The sequence below is a fragment of the Corvus brachyrhynchos genome, unplaced genomic scaffold, assembly GCF_000691975.1.
Source record: "Corvus brachyrhynchos isolate BGI_N302 unplaced genomic scaffold, ASM69197v1 scaffold148, whole genome shotgun sequence".
NCBI classification, from domain to species: domain Eukaryota; kingdom Metazoa; phylum Chordata; class Aves; order Passeriformes; family Corvidae; genus Corvus; species Corvus brachyrhynchos.
This window is the reverse complement of record NW_008239785.1, coordinates 2,353,662-2,368,715: the sequence shown is the minus strand read 5'-3', so window position 1 is coordinate 2,368,715 and position 15,054 is coordinate 2,353,662. Positions and strand designations below refer to the sequence as shown.

Here is a 15,054-nt window from a genome sequence, read left to right as displayed (position 1 = left end):
GGGGCGGCCGCTGCCTGCTCCGGGTCCCGGGGTCCGGGGAGGCGGCGGGGCCAGGTCTGCTGCAGCCCCACGTTGTTGTTGGCTGCCTCTGGGCCTGGGGGCAGAAAACGGGAGTTAGGGGCTCCCAAAGCCCACTGCTGCGCTCGGCTCATTTTTCTATGGCTATGCGATTTACTGTCCCAAAGTAACTCCCACCTCCCCAGCTCCCCCCGTTGGGTTTTGGCTGCAGCGAGGGCTGGGGGGTGCCTGCTCTTACCTCTCCAGGCTGGGGGAGCCCCTTAAACCCCCAGTTTCTCAGGAACGCTGAGGGCCGAACGGCAAGCACAGCGCGACCATTGCTGGGTTCCAATAACCCAAACGAAGGGGGGGCTGCCTGTGCCCCCTCTGCCCGGCGAGGGTGCCCTGTGGGGCTGCAGGCCAGGCACAAAGCGATGTCCCCCTGGCCTGGGCAGTGAGGGGACCGCCAGCAACGCCGGAGCAAGGGGTGACAACCCAGCGCCAACCCCCCCGGGGGACGGGGCACGAGGTGGGCGCAGCTCTGGGGGGCTCAGGGTCTCACCTATTCCTCAATGTTAATGGGGCAGGAGTCCGGCACGGCGGCTGCGTGGCAGGAGAGACCAGAAGGCACATGGTGAAGGCGGGAGCGGAGGCGGCGCAGGGACACGGGGACATGCACACGAGCGAGCAAACGGGGTGACCGGGGGGCCTGCGGGTCTCGCCGCCTGCGAACGGGTCCGGGAGGGGGCCGGGGAGCTGCTGCCGGGCACAGGGCGAGGGGTCCCCATGCGTGGAGCCTCCCAGGGTTTCGTGCCAAGGGGAACCGAGGGGTGGACATGCTTGTGGTGCTGGGGCAGCTGGGTCCTCCATGCCTCCTCTCCGGCTGCAGGCTCCCAGTTCAGGCAGCACCCTCCAGCTGGGGCAGGGTGATGGCAGAGCTCGGCCTGTGGCTTGTGTCCCACCACCAAACCCATCAGAGGCTGCGTGCTGCCCTTAGGAAGGGGGTGCACCCCTAAGGCAGCTTGGCTGCACCCTCCAGCGAGGTTAAGCCCTGTGTCTGGAGCCAGAGGGACTGTGTGAGGGCATGCCAAGGCCAAGGGCTGAGGCTTTCTCAGAGGGGAAGCAACAAAATCCTGCTGCCTGCTGATTTATGGGAGGTGACAGCTGCCATTTCGACTGGCTTTTCATGGCGAGCTCAGGCTGGAGAGCGAGGCATGTTAAGTCTGCAGATCCCGGAGGGGATGGATAATTAAACAGGACCGCGTGTACATGCACACAGAAATCCCATTAAGAGCCTGATATTGCCTAAGTCACTGCAATGCCCCAGTGCAGAGACCCAGCTCTGCTCAGTGCACCCTTGCAAGGCTGCCGAGGAGCAGGGCTGGGGCAGCAGGACATACTCTGGTCCTGGAGCAGGGTACCAGCCCTGTACCCACCCACCTCCCATCCCCTTGTGCTGCTGGAGGGGTCTGCCCTGGGCAGAGCAGCTCCCAGACTCCATCCTGGTGAAACCCAACCGGCTCGCCCGGCCCACTGCTCACAGCTTGGAGCATCTGCGGCTTTAAACCAGCAAGAGCCCTGCTTTCAGGTTTTCTACAGCAGCTCCCCAGCCCTCCCCCCTTGGTGCCAGCTTTACTGGCAGATGCCTTTCCCCAGTTTCTCTTTCCAAAGCTGCTTTTGCCACGCTGCCCCCAGCAGAGGCTGTGGCCGTGGCCAGAGGATGCTCTGAGCCCTGGGGACAGCCCCTGCAACCCTCTGCAGGATCCACACAGGGACACAGATCTATAGGTTTTAGTTAAACCTCGTGTCCTAAAATCCCTGGCATGTGGCCTTTTGCCTCCTCCCAAAGCTCTTTCCCATCAGATTGAAATCTGCAGAGATTTCAAAAGAAGCTTTGAGGAACCACGTCCCGCACCTTCGTCCATTACAGAGAGGACAAAAACATCATTATCAAATGTCACCAGCTTGGAGACTGTCCTAGATGTGGACTCTTGAACACCACAGATCTCAAGGGCCAGCATGCAACTGCCTTCCCTGCAATCAGTGAACAGGGCTGTCACACACTGGGTACAGGCCTTTAGAAATTTTAAGAATGATACAGCCAAAACAAACCCACAAAACATGGAATACCCCCAGTCTGTCTCACCATGAGCCTAAATGACTGTAAATTTAAAGACACAAAACTGATCTGAACTCCTTATGATATAAAAGCTGACTGTACCCTAGAGGGTTTAAGGGTGCCCAGCATTCCCCCCCCACAACTGCTCCAAAAACTTCTCAAAAACCTATAAAATCAACTCTGAACATTTCAAGGTCAAATTGGTTGAACAATAACAAATATTGCTTAATCCTAGTCCTTAAAGAGATGCAGACCAATGTTTCTGCTATCAGACCAAAACATTCACCTTTTACAGGTACCTCCTCCACCAGGTGGTTTTCCTGGCTAAACCAGAGGCTGTTACCTCGCACATTTAACTGATGTATTGGGAACTGGAATGGGGGTATTGAACAGTATCAGTCTTGAAACTCTTAACTGATCAATTGGGTGCAACCATTAATAACTTGGACAGATCAACCTTTAAAGCCTTCCTTAGCCGCTCCTGGAAACACACAGTGGTCAGCTTCAAATATCAAAAATATCCAAATGCTAATGACCAGCTGGCTGATGCTCTGGGAATTGCTCAAAGCAAAGTGTCTTCAGCACTCAGCTGTATTCCAGCTCAGTTGTGGCTACCTCTACAGTGCTGGGATAATCATAGAATGGGAAAAGGGACTTTTATTCATTGAAATTTGAAAGGACATTTCAATCCTGGCGGGTTTTAATCAAATTTTCTTATGTCCCCATCACTAGTAAGGTCACAGCTTTTGTCTTAGCAATATATAGTGCTCCTGTACGTACCAGGCACCAAATCCTTGTGGTAGCAATCAGATTAGATCCATTGGAGCACTGAGCATGGGCTCAGAACAACCATACACATGCATGGCAAACCACTGCTGTAGATGGTCGTGTGGTGAGAGAATGACAGGAGTTTATATGTGAAAGCAATACTTTGCCAGCCCAAGCTGTGTTTGGACACAGAGCTGTGTCTATCATTTCGAAACGTCTCCTGATAATGACCCTGAATCCATCTCAGTATCCATAGGACAAGGGTCTGTATGTCTACAAGCCCCTTGTGACAACTTAACAGTGGATGACACCAAGACCCAGCTGTGTAACCACTTAAATCTGTATTTGTAACTTCACCTGTAGAGCAGGGTGTGACTTCAGCTATCCCCTACCAAAAACTGTGCACCAGAACGGATGTCAGATGTGTTATATGACACTTTGTCTCCAACCCTACTGGAATGGGCATTACCCTGGTTAAAAACTGCTGGAACATCCTGATCTACACAAACTGGTACAACAACTCAAAAAGGAAAGTCAGGCAACAGTGATCACTGTCCCTTAGGATGTGGAAAAAATGCCTTGTGTCCTACAGAGAGTGAGAAGGGATGGAGAACATCATGTCTGCCATTCCCAGGGGACCAGGGACAGCCCCAAAGCCCCCACTCTGCACCTCCTCTGCCCCTGGTCCCAGCACGAGGGGCAGCCCTCTGCTTTTCCACACAAATGCCAAGGCTGGATCACCCCACTCGCACAGCACAGATCATGCTGAGGGCTGCAGCTGCCCTCAGCGTGGTGGCCAAAGGATGGAGAGGGCATCCTTGGCTAGGCTCAGCCCAGGGGCCAGATCCTGCACCCCAGCCCAGGCAGGGGACAAGGCCAGTGCACTCATCACAGCAGAGCAAGAATTTGACCCTGTGCCGGAGCCATTTGGGCTGCAAAGCTCCCCCTTCCTCATCCTCCCCCCGGCACAACCAAGAGGGATGCAGTCAAGGATGGCTTTGGCTGGCGCCACAGACAAGGGATGCTTTGCCAGGCCCTCCAGCAAAGCAGAGGTGCTGCTGGGACACCCCCAGCTCCCTCCCCAGCCCCCCAGGCCGGCAGGGCTCAGCCAGCTGCTGACAGAGGGTGACGGAGGGGACACAGGGCTTTTGTGGCAGGCACCTGTTCCTCCCCAAGAGCCTCAGCTGTGTTTCTCCAGCACAGAAACCACCAGGAACAGGCGAGGCAGCAGGAGAGGAGGCTTTCCCAAAGGAGCAGGGGGAAAGAAAGGATTTCCCCTCCCTCCAGTGGGTTTCACCCACCCTCTTGGCTCTCCAGCACCTGCTGCAAGTCTGGGACCTGCCACAAAGTCAGCTGAAGGGGCAAGGCAGGGGCAGAGTTGCTTCCAGCTTGTCCACAAATGTATTGATGGAGACCCCATGGAGGGTGTGGTCTTGGCTTTTTGGCTCGTTTCCCAACGCACAGGTTGAGGAAGCTGAGCCTGCAGGGCTGGGCAGGGTCCCCTGCCCACTGCCCCCTTCCACACAGGGGCCAGGGGTCTTCAATACATTTGTCACCTTTGGGCAACTCTGGGCAGGGAAGGGGCACAAGCGTGGGTGAAGAAAACCGTGTTGGCACAGAGCGAACATGAACTTTCACGCAGACGGAGGAGCCTGGGAGGAAGGAAGAAAAAAAAAGGGATGGAGAGAGGCTGGGAGGAAACAAAAGTGGGAAGAGGGTGAGGGAGAAAGCATGAAGAAATGGGAAAGATGGATGAATGTTGGGGCTCTGTAGAACGATGACCTGAGCTGACACACCCCATCCCCCTGGCCTTGGAGGAAGAGGAGGACGAGGCAGGCAGCTCCTGCTGTACAGCTGGACTGCCTGTGGATCACATCCCAACACAAAATATTGCTGTGCCCACCACAAGCCTGGACCAGGCTACAGCTGTGCCACACAACCACCTTCCTAAGGAGGACTGGTGCCCCCTGGGGTGCCAGCAGCCCCCTGGCCAAGGGACAGAGAACCCCAGCAAAGCAAGTCTGCAGCCCCCTGGGGACATCCCAGTCCGGACAGGCCACCCTGACCTATGGGTGGTGACGTGTCTGGCGCTCAGCCCCACAGAGGGGCAGGTGGAGGGGTGCAGTGAGGACAACCTGGCAGGGATGGCAGTGGCCAGGATGGTGGGAATGATGGTGATGGGAGAGGAGGGATGGATGCAAAGGGCTGGGGGGATGCAGGGAAGAGTGGAACTGTCCCCCCCACCCCAAGTTCATGTTCAGCAGACGGCCACTCACCAGGTAAGCAGGCCTCAGAGCACAGTTTATTGTCCAGCGCTCTCACGTGTGCGATGCCCATGTCATTGTTATTGTCACACCTCAGACCGAGGAAAGCGCCTGTCCTCGGGCCTGGAAGGGAGTTAAGGCAGTTAACGCCGCGGCCGGGCTGGGGCTCGACGTCGCCTTTTTAGCACTGGGGGGTGGGATTTCTGGGGCTTTTCCTCTCCCCTCCCCAGCCTCTTTCAAAAAAAAAAAAAAAACAATAATGAGATAAAAATGATGCATCTGTGTGGGACTGGGTGAAGAGTGGACAATAACACCTGGGCACAGCCCGAGCTGCTCCTTTCCTCGCACCGGCCACATCGGAGGGCAGCGGAACAGCGACGATGCGGCCATGGGTACACGCATGAACCTGCCCAGGGTTCAGCCAAACCTTCCCTCTGGCACAGCCAGGCCGTGGTGGCACCCATCACCTCCTGCAGGAGCCTCTCTGGCACCAGCAGTGCAGTGAGAGCTGCGTGGATGCCAGGAGGAGGCAGTAGCTGGATGCGTGGGGCAAAAGAAGCCGTAGCCAAGCTTTTGCAGGGAGGGATGGAGGCTTTTGGGGATGAGGGAGGTAACTCTGCTTCTTAGCATCACTTCTACAAGAGATTAGCCCCCAGGTTCTTACCTGCATCCATCAGATGCAGGTGACTGAACCTCAGGAGGGATGTTCCCAAATATGCCAGTAGCCCTGCTGGGAACAGGCGCAGGACTGTGTCCTAAGGAGAAAGGCCATCCTGCTCCCAGAGTTGTTGGGATGCCCATGGATGCCCACCACAGCCCTTGGTTGTTCCTATTTGTTATACTTGAGTCTCCCCACCAGCCTGAGCCTCTCTACAGGTCAGAGGCCACGATTTGGGGATGGGTGTTCCATGGGTGTTCCTGCTTTCCAGCTTGGCTGAGAGTTCAGGTTGGATTGGGAAATAGTTTTGCCATATTTTTGCTAAAAAGAGACTTGGAAATGTGGGAGGGGGCACACTGTGGGCCTCCCTATTGCCCAAAAGCAATCCAGGGCCATTGGTGGCCGATGGCATGGAGGTGACCACCTCTTTCCTTGGCTATCTGAGCTCAAGGGAGGAGGCGAGAGGAGCCCTCGATGTGCGTGTGTTGACTTAACACATTCAGGACAGGCCAAAGAAAGTGAGGAAAGCATCCCAGAGGGAACAGCTTTGCAGCCCCTTCCTATGGCAATCAGCCCAGACACTGATTTCTACAGGGCAGAGTTTCAGAGATTTGAGAAAACACCTTGGTAAGGGAAAAAACACAGAGAGAGAGAGAAGCCTCTTTCCCACTTGGCTCGTTGGAAAAACCATTGGATCCTGCACACCAACTGCTCCACGTCCCACACTGAGCTCTCTGGGTCCCCGTGCCTGGCTTGCAACCCCGCCCACTGCTGTTCAGCCCACCCGTGGGTGTCCCTGCTGTGACAGATGTTTCCCTGTCTCCAGCGCCCGCAGAGTCCCCCAGGGCTCTCCCTGATGGCAGCAGGGAAGCTGGGGACAGCACAGCACCCCCTGCTCACGGTGACAGCGAGCTGAAAGCGAGGGGACAACAACGACCCAGGGCCTTTTACCGTCTTCCTGTGTGGGAGAGGCGTCCTCGTCCTCCAGCACATCGTTGCCCTGTGGCACAGGCGAGAGGCAGCGAGTGTTAGCCTGAGGCTGTGCCAGGAGCTGTTCCCAGGTCCCTTTGAGGGAACATCCCTGGCCCTGGGGATTCCATGGATCAGTGGAACAACCCCACTGCCCCATCCATCCCCAGGGCAGCCTGCAGGGACATGGATGCATGGGCAGCCCCTTCCCCAGCCCAGCCCTGGGGGAATGTGGTGCCAGCTGCCCAGCTTCCCTCTCCATGGGCACAACTGGGATCCCCCCACGGTGCTGGGCAACACCACAGCTCCCAGCTGTGGGCACAACTGGGATCCCCCCACAGTGCTGGGTGACACCACAGCTCCCAGTTCCTCGTGGGATGGTTGTGGTTACCTCGGCATCGCGCTCCTCGGCAGAGATGCTGACAAAGTTTAGATCCGGGGACTCCACAGGTGTTGACTGTAGGAGGAAGGTGGGAAAGATGGAAGGAAAACAAAAAAAGTCTGGTGCCAGTGGTTTTGGAGGAGGAGTTACATCCCATAGGGAAGCTCGCCAAGCTGGGCACCGCCACCACCAACTCCCAGTCCCTACCTCTCCATCAGACGCTGTGGCGCTGGCAGCCTCGGGCGAAGGGAGCACGTCCCCCTCCTCCTCCTCCTCTTCCTCCTCCGTGCCAGGGGCGATGTAGGAGCCAGACATGGAGGACACAGTGTCAGTGCTGAGCTGGGAGTGCTGGCTCTGGGAGGAGGCCATGGACATGACGGACTGAGCCAGGCTGCTGCTCACGGGCTCTGGGAGAGAGCACGGGCTGAGGGGGCCGCTGGACTCCCCCACGCACCGGTGGGAGTCACAGCACAGCACCCACTAATGGCAGAGGGGCTAATGAGGAGGAGTGGGGTGCAGAGCAAGGGCTGGCTGCATGCCATGGACACGTGATGGGTGCAAAGCTGCCAGCAGCAGGTCCCCAGGGCTCACAGCCCCCCCCTTTCTGGGTCTAAAGGGTGACAAAGCAGGCGTGACTGGTGGCCCCGTGATCCCCATCTCCAGGTGTATGGGTGACAAAGCAGAGGTGATGCCCTGGGGCTCCATCCCATATCCATGGCAGGGTAAGAAGGGGCCATGCCACCCCTCTTTGCATCCCCCCACAGTGTGACAGTCCTGAGATCACGATGCCACTCTCCTGCCTTGCCAGCGCCTTTGAAACCCCACCATGCTGTACCTTCTGGGGATGAGATGGTGGAGGACAGGGGTGTCCCAGTGCACGAGGACTGGTCAATGGCTCCTGATGATGACAGGGTGAGGTTTTCACTCTCCGGCGTTGCACCACATTCCTGGAAGAGGAGCCCATGGGGAGGGGAGGGGATAGGGGATATTCAGCATGGATGGCTCATCTCCTCTAGGCATCCTTATGGATGGAGAAGAGCCAGGAGGGGCAACCCCAGTCAGTCTCTGGTCCCAAGCCTCCCCCAAATCTGCTGCCCCCCCAGTGCCTCAACTCCTCACCAGCACACCCCAGTCAGTCTCTGGTCCCAAGCCTCCCCCAGATCTGCTGCTCCCCCAGTGCCTCAACTCCTCACCAGCATGTTTTGGACAGTGCTCACCTCCTCACACCGGGCTGGGGATCTCCTCCTGGAGACCCTCAGCTCTGACTCAGTGCACGACTTCTCATCCTCCTCTTCGGGCAGGATAGAGGAGTTCTGTGAGATGGACCTGGCCAACGGGGCAAAGCAGAGGGTTTCACCCCTGCCCACAGCCCCCAGACCCCCCCAGACTCCTGGACCCACCCCAATACTCACTTGGAGATGCTCTTCTTCAGCTTGAGCCCCGGGGGACCGCAGTCAGGCAGGCGCTCGAGGGGTGACAGGGCCCTCAGGGGGGGCAGGGGGCCATCGCTGCCGTAGGAGGGCAGGGTCCCCACGCCCGGGGGGTCCCCCAGCGCTCGCAGGGGCAGCGCGGCCGGCGACGGCGTCAGCGGCCCATTGAGGGCCTCCAGCAGTGACACCACCTCGTAACCCGGGGGGATGTTTTCCGAGGACTGGGGAGAGGGGGAGAAGGGGTGAGGATCCTCCCTGGGCCATTTTGCTGATCACTCCCAGTGGGATCAAGATGCCCCAGGGAGAAGCTCAAACCTAGAGAATGGACACCCTGCCAAATACCTTTTTCCTCTTTTTTTTGCAATATCAACCCAGCGTTTTTTGCAAGATGAATTTGCATTAAATAAATAAACCCTGTCCCTCAGAAACACACGGATCCCCAAACCTCCCCACCCTGGTGGAAGACTCCAGGGTCCCACCTTCAGCCAGGCACTGACCGAGTGCTCCTCGGAGTCGGAGGTCTGCGAGGCGATGATGGGGTTGAAGCTGGTGGGCGAGAGGGGGCCCAGCTTTTTCCTCATGGCTCGGATTTGAAGCAAGGCTCGGAAAGCTGCGGCAGCAGGGAACAAAGGGAGGGATGAAACCCAGGCTTTGAAGGGAGACCCGTCAAAAAACGACACCGCATTTCCCAAGAGGGCCATCCCCAGGGGGGCTAGTGGGACTGCAGAACGGGAGGGTGGCAGATGCCAGCCCGTTCCCAGAGATGCCAACCAGCCCACCCAAGCTCCCCCCCGGCCCTTACGCAGCCTGCAGATGGGGCAGTTGTTGGCCTGGTAGCGCAGGGTGTCGGCGCAGGTGTTGCAGAGGCAGAGGTGGCGGCAGGGCAGGATCAGGGTGTCCCGGACGTCCGACAGGCAAACCACACACTCGGCGCTGTTATCGCTCACCTCGTCCTCGGCCACCTGCCCCAGGGACAGGAGGGAACTGCTCAGCCTCAGGGGTCCCCAGCCCCCGTGGCACCAGGGTGGGTGCTCTAAAATACTGGCTGGGTGCTCCAAGAGGGTTCTGCCTGTGTCCATGGGCTGCTTGCTCTTAAATGCCCTGCTGGGACCTCACTGCTCCTCCCCAGGAGATAAGACCAAAGGAAACAGAAACCCTAACTTGCACCCCAACTTTCACATATTAGAGCAGAGCATAAGGCACATCCCTTGAGCCGCATGCTCCCCATCTAAACCAACACCCTTCCCCCAAGGGACCACAAAGGACAGGGGGAAAACTCAATCCTTCAGCTTTCTGCCTCCAGCAGCTTTGATGCCAGCACAAAGTGTCCCCAGGCATCACCAGCTCCGTGCTGTGCTGCAGCCTTTTGCCCTGAGCATGTTTCAGTGGCCAGATCTGTGCTAGGGGAAGGGAAGAAGGGATGAGGGAAGACCCCTGGGATGAAGGCAGGGGGATGCAGGCACAGACCTTGGAGTCCTGCGTGTTGTACTTGTTCTCGATGCCGTAGATCTCCTGGAGGAGGTAGCTCACTCCATCCACCTGCAATCCCATGGGGAAGGGGTGAGGAGCAGACACACCTTGCCCACAGCCACTGCAGCTCCCAGCCCCCTCCTTGGGCCAGCCCTCCTCCCCCCACCATCCAGGGGTTCTCTTTGCATTGATAACCTTGAAATTGCACTCCCTGGGAGGCAGGGGCAAGGCTGGGACAGGCGTGGAGCTTTTGGGTCTCCCCAGAGTCCCTCACTGCCTCCCCTGCAGGGTGTGCAGGGTGGCTGCCACCACCTCGGGGACACCCCAACACTCACCACTTGCTTCTGCTTGAGGGGCTTCACGCAGAAGGTGCCATCGCTGTGCTGGAGAGGGGAAAGAGCACATTGGTGGGCACCCCTGGGCTGCTGTGCTAGAGCACCCACCCACCCTGTTGCTGTCACTGCTCCCTCCTTGCTCCCAACAGGCCCATTTTGCAGGAATTCTGGCTTTTCCTGACAGCCCAGCACCAGGTAGCTGTGAGAGGTCACACACATTGCAAAGCTGGAGACTTCTTGGAGGAAGGAAGACGGAGTTGAGCCCAAAGGCCTCAAAAGGGGGTGCTTAAAATGAGGGAATAATCCCAGAATTTGAGGAGCAGCCCGAAACATCCCCCGCCCAGCAGCACCATCCCGATTCCCAGGGATTCTCCAGGCTCTTGTACCTGGTGGGTGCTGGAGGTAGGAGGGGGAGGATGGCACCAGCTTGGCACTTACCTTCTCAAAGGTGGCCAGCAGCACATGGCAGTGCCCACTGTGCTCTGCAAGACACAAAGTGACATGCAGGGCTCAGGGGACACGCAGAAGGACAGGCAGAGCCATGGTGGCAGTGAGGAAAAGCAGGAGGCTCTGCCCAGCTGGCATCACAATGCCAGCAAACTGGGAGAGCCCATCCCAGCAAGGAACACCCGCCTCACCCTCTCCTTCATCCACCACCGCCTGCACCACCATGGGATAAACCTCGCGGTCCAGGTCGAAGCCCAGCTGGAGAGAGACAGGGGAGGCTTGGTGAGATGGAGCAGTGCTGAGGCTTCACCCCACCTCCATCTCCATGGGATGATGTCGGGGGCGGGGGCGACCCACCTCCTCCTCGCTCCACTCGGAGGGGTCGATGGTGTGGGAGGGCACACAGAACTGCTGGCACACCCCCCGCTTGTAGTGCACCGTCTCTGACTGCAGGCTGTTGTCCCTGGGGGTGTAGCTGTCCCGTGGAGAGAGGACAGAGTCAGGGCACCACGGGGGTCCCCACACTCCTCCTGCTCCCCCCCCCCCCCCCCCACCATTTAGAAGCCAAAAAATGGGAGGGGTTGTGTGTGTGTCACTCCTCCCCTCCCAGATGCCTTTTAGGGCTGAGGTAAGAAGTTCTAAAAAGGGCTAAAATAATCCACAGGGTGAAATAAACACAGGGCAGCCAACACAGCACAGGAGGGGATAGGGACAACTCCACAGCCAACCTGGAGGGGTTTGGGGGGGGAGTCAATGATTTCCCCTGGCCTCTGTTCTGACCTGAAGGTAAAAAGAAGGAGCAGGATGGGACAGGGAAGGACATGGCAGGGGCTGGCAAACACCTGGTGGTGGCACCTGGGCGAAACAAGGAGCCTCCCTCCAATCCCAGCACCACCCTCAGCTGTTTCCTGTCCTGAAGAGGAAAGATGCTCCGGGGGGAAGGCTCCATGTCCATCAGCCAGGGACACATACCAGGCTTGGGTGGACACAGGCCAGGCTGGGGGGTGACACAGGCCTGGCTGGGGCCCCTCACCTCGCCACCCCGTTGTGGAACTCCTCGGTTGCCTGGTAGTAGATGGTTATGGCCACACGGGTGTCTGTGTCGAAGGTGAACTCCACGTTGTAGTGCACCTTGGCCTTGCTCACTTCTTCCCCCGGGGTCTTCACCTCCTCCGAGCACCTGGGGAGCACAGAGGGTCCAGGAGACGGGCCTTGGGGTGCTCCAGGACTGATCCCCTCAGCACCAAAAGGGGCTGCTGCCCTCCATCAGGGGACACTGAGGCACAACAGGAGTGCCCGGCATGCCCAAGGTCACGCCTGCAGGCTGGGAAGTGCCGCAGACGGATTTCAGCCGTAATCCCAAATCTCACGGCCCTGCCGCAATCCCCAGCCTCCCTCCAGCAAAGCCTTTGGAAGGTGGGGGAGGAAGAACAAGCAAAGCACTTCAAAGGCAGTGCTAAGCTCCTTTAATCCTGCGGCACTGCCTGTGCTGGCATGCGGGAGCCGGGAGGGGAAGGGCACGTTTGGAGAGCAGCGGCTCATCCCCTCCATCCATCCGCCCTGCTGCAATGAGAGCAGCCCCGTGCCCACCATCCATCCCCTGGGAGCACCCAGCAGGACCCTCCCTCCCCGTGGCTCAGCCCTGTGGGCGCCCAGACTCACTTGACGAGGCGCAGGGTGTCCTTGCGGATATTGATCAAGCTCCTGAGGGTCTTCACGGGTTCCTGAGGAGGTGGAGCAGCGTAAGGGAACTAGGATGAGAGAGACACTGGTGAAGGCAGACGCACGTGGGGGGGCTACGCTGGCTGTGGACCCCCCAGTGACCCAGACCCAACACCCTACAGAGGGAATTGGGGTGGCCTGGGCATCCTGATGGGTGCTGAGCACCCGCAGCTCCCGCTGGCATTTGGGTACCAGGCAGCACGGTGACAGGGACATCCCTTCACAAACAGCAAGCCCAGAACAGCAGGGACAGTTTCACTGGGGAGGGGGTACACAGAGCGGGGCTGTTCCTTGTTCCTTTGGCTGGAGGGTGAGGGGGATGTGGGGCACAGGGCAGGTGGCTGCTGATGGATTTTTAGGCTGCTGGATGAGGCTGGGCAGAGAGAGGCTGCAGCTCCCTCGCTGCCCATCAGCCAAGAAAAAACAGGCACAAGTGTCCCTGTTTCCTCCCTGTGGTGGATGGGATTTGGATGGTGGGATCCCTGCATCCCACTGCTCTCGTCCTCTCCAGGAGGGGAAAAGGGCAGCAGAGTCATCAAACTGCTGTTAACAAACTTTTTTATGAGTCACTAAACGTGCACCTGCAGAATCGAGCACCTGCAGAGTCACCCATTGCAGCTGGAAAGGAGAGAGTGAGAACAGGCTCCAGGCTGGAGCTGAGCCGTGTCATGACATGTTGTGCCATGTCATGATACATCCCCTGCATTCAAACTAATGCAGTCATCCAAAATTGCTTCTTTGCACCTCACCCAGCCAAACCAGCCCTGGCAGGGAGAGCACCCATGGGTGCACCCCCCCTCCTGCTGCAGCAGCCAGGGGTGGGCGACAGAGGAGGGAAGGGGCAGCCGGGTCCCCTGGGTGCCACCCACAGGGGCCGTTGGGCTGGGCAGGATGGGGAAGTGCCGCAGGCAAATTTTGTGCTGCAGAAACCACTTCGGGCTCTTTCACTCCCACGTGTGAAGAGCACTTTTTTGGGGTGGTTGGATTTTTTTTTTAATTAAATTTTACAAGCCAGATTTTGCACATCAGAAAGGGGCCATTCAGAGGACGTTTTGCATCTCCTCACTTTAAATCAAGCTGAAACACAACATAAAAAAATGGGTAACGGTTGCAGTGAAGTTAAGAGTGTCATCCACGTGCCTACAGCAACACTTGGTGCAGGCCAGCTTCTCTTAAAGTGGAATAAAGACCACCCTCAAAAGTCTGTCTTGGGGTTTTTCTACACGCAGACCCCAGCAGGTTTGCGTGGGCAGGGAAACCCAGTGGCACATTTCAACAGTTCCTGGCTTCCCCTGTGCTCTCTGTGTGCCTCCAGCAGCTTCTCTTGCTCCTCAGCTGCATGGTGGCAGCTACTTAAACCCGCAACGCCCTTCCCACCCCCTTGGGAACCTGTTCCCAGCTGGAAAATCCAGATTATCATGTATCCATGGAGGGGAGAAGCTGCACAGCCTCCGGCTGCCCTGCACATCCCTGTGGCAGCAGCGCTGTTCATAGCTCAAAGTGCTCTGCTCACAGAGCACTTGGGACACAATTTTTCCAAGATCTCCTGACCTTTGAACCCCAAGGAACCCAAAATAAATCCCCCACCAAAAAGCAGTGGCCGTCTTTAATGTTTCCAGCCCAACCAGGGCTCTCACAGAAGGCCAGAAAGCAAAAGTATCACAGCCAAGAAACACCAGGACAGGACTTGCAGGCAGCATCAGAGAGGCCCAAGTGTTGCCTGGACACAGGCTTGGACCAGAACCAACACAGATCCATCCCAGCTCCTCCCTGGGCTCCCAAAACTCCCCCTGCTCCCCTGGGAGACGGGATCTTGGTCACAGCTCTGCAGCCCAGAGCCATTGGTAATTAAACCGGAGCAAGACAATTTAGCTCATGATGCTGTATTAATTCTCTCTGCTGTTTCCAAGCTGTTCCTTTGCCTTCCCTGCTGCTCTGCTGTCAGGGCTGCTGACATGGGAACTGCTCACTGGGCAGTTTAGAGGCTTTTACTGTAATCAAGAGGATTTCTCAACACTCGCTGCTGGAAGAGACCCTGAGTGCTGACTTCTCATTTTCCAGGGAAGCGCAGAGGATGGAGGGAAAGGCTCTGCCTTTGCCCACCCAGTGTTCTTGGGCTTTCTGGGTGCTCCTGACCTTGGCTCTGCCGGGATCCCCGCTCTGGCACAGCCCAGGGTTGGACACTTCCCTGCTGAAGGAGTGCATGATGCTGCCAAAACACTACCAAAGCCAATTCCAAGGAGGAAAAAGGAACCTTGCTGGCAGCAGGCAGTGCTTGAGAGCTGGGTCAAAGCACCAGGCAAGTTTATCTCAACTTAACAGAAAAGCTTTGGTGCCTTTTAAGTCCTCACTCTGAATCTTTTTAATACTTGACCCCTCAAACACCACCAGGCAGGAGGAGTCCTACTGCTCCAGTCCCACTGCTGAGAGGCATCCCGACGAGAGGGGGACATCCCTCCCGTGGCTGAACCCCTGCTCTCACTTCCTCCCTTT

The 15,054-nt window shown here is 57.7% G+C and overlaps 1 protein-coding gene across 6 annotated transcripts in view; it reads right to left on the bottom strand.

The window, feature by feature from the left end:
* Positions 1-7: 7 nt before the first annotated feature.
* The window catches only part of RNF157 (ring finger protein 157), a 22,027-nt gene continuing 6,980 nt past the window's right edge, over positions 8-15,054 (bottom strand). For 2 of the 6 annotated variants that reach the window (XR_001864935.1, XR_001864934.1), the window contains exons 3-20: positions 12,502-12,590; positions 11,873-12,019; positions 11,197-11,314; positions 11,031-11,097; positions 10,831-10,874; positions 10,393-10,440; positions 10,055-10,126; positions 9,390-9,549; positions 9,085-9,197; positions 8,570-8,808; positions 8,375-8,483; positions 7,993-8,104; positions 7,365-7,564; positions 7,167-7,232; positions 6,758-6,806; positions 5,161-5,271; positions 560-4,536; positions 37-94 (exon numbers count right to left, since the gene is read on the bottom strand). Coding sequence is in view for 3 of the 6 variants with exons in the window: in XM_017743237.1 (XP_017598726.1) it covers positions 560-600; positions 4,441-4,536; positions 5,161-5,271; positions 6,758-6,806; positions 7,167-7,232; positions 7,365-7,564; positions 7,993-8,104; positions 8,375-8,483; positions 8,570-8,808; positions 9,085-9,197; positions 9,390-9,549; positions 10,055-10,126; positions 10,393-10,440; positions 10,831-10,874; positions 11,031-11,097; positions 11,197-11,314; positions 11,873-12,019; positions 12,502-12,590 (1,881 nt within the window). In the remaining 3 variants the exon portion in view is untranslated. Of the gene's footprint in view, positions 95-559; positions 4,537-5,160; positions 5,272-6,757; positions 6,807-7,166; positions 7,233-7,364; positions 7,565-7,992; positions 8,105-8,374; positions 8,484-8,569; positions 8,809-9,084; positions 9,198-9,389; positions 9,550-10,054; positions 10,127-10,392; positions 10,441-10,830; positions 10,875-11,030; positions 11,098-11,196; positions 11,315-11,872; positions 12,020-12,501; positions 12,591-15,054 lie in introns of all 6 variants that reach the window. The other 4 variants (XM_017743237.1, XM_017743238.1, XR_001864936.1 and 1 more) reach the window with 4 other exon arrangements.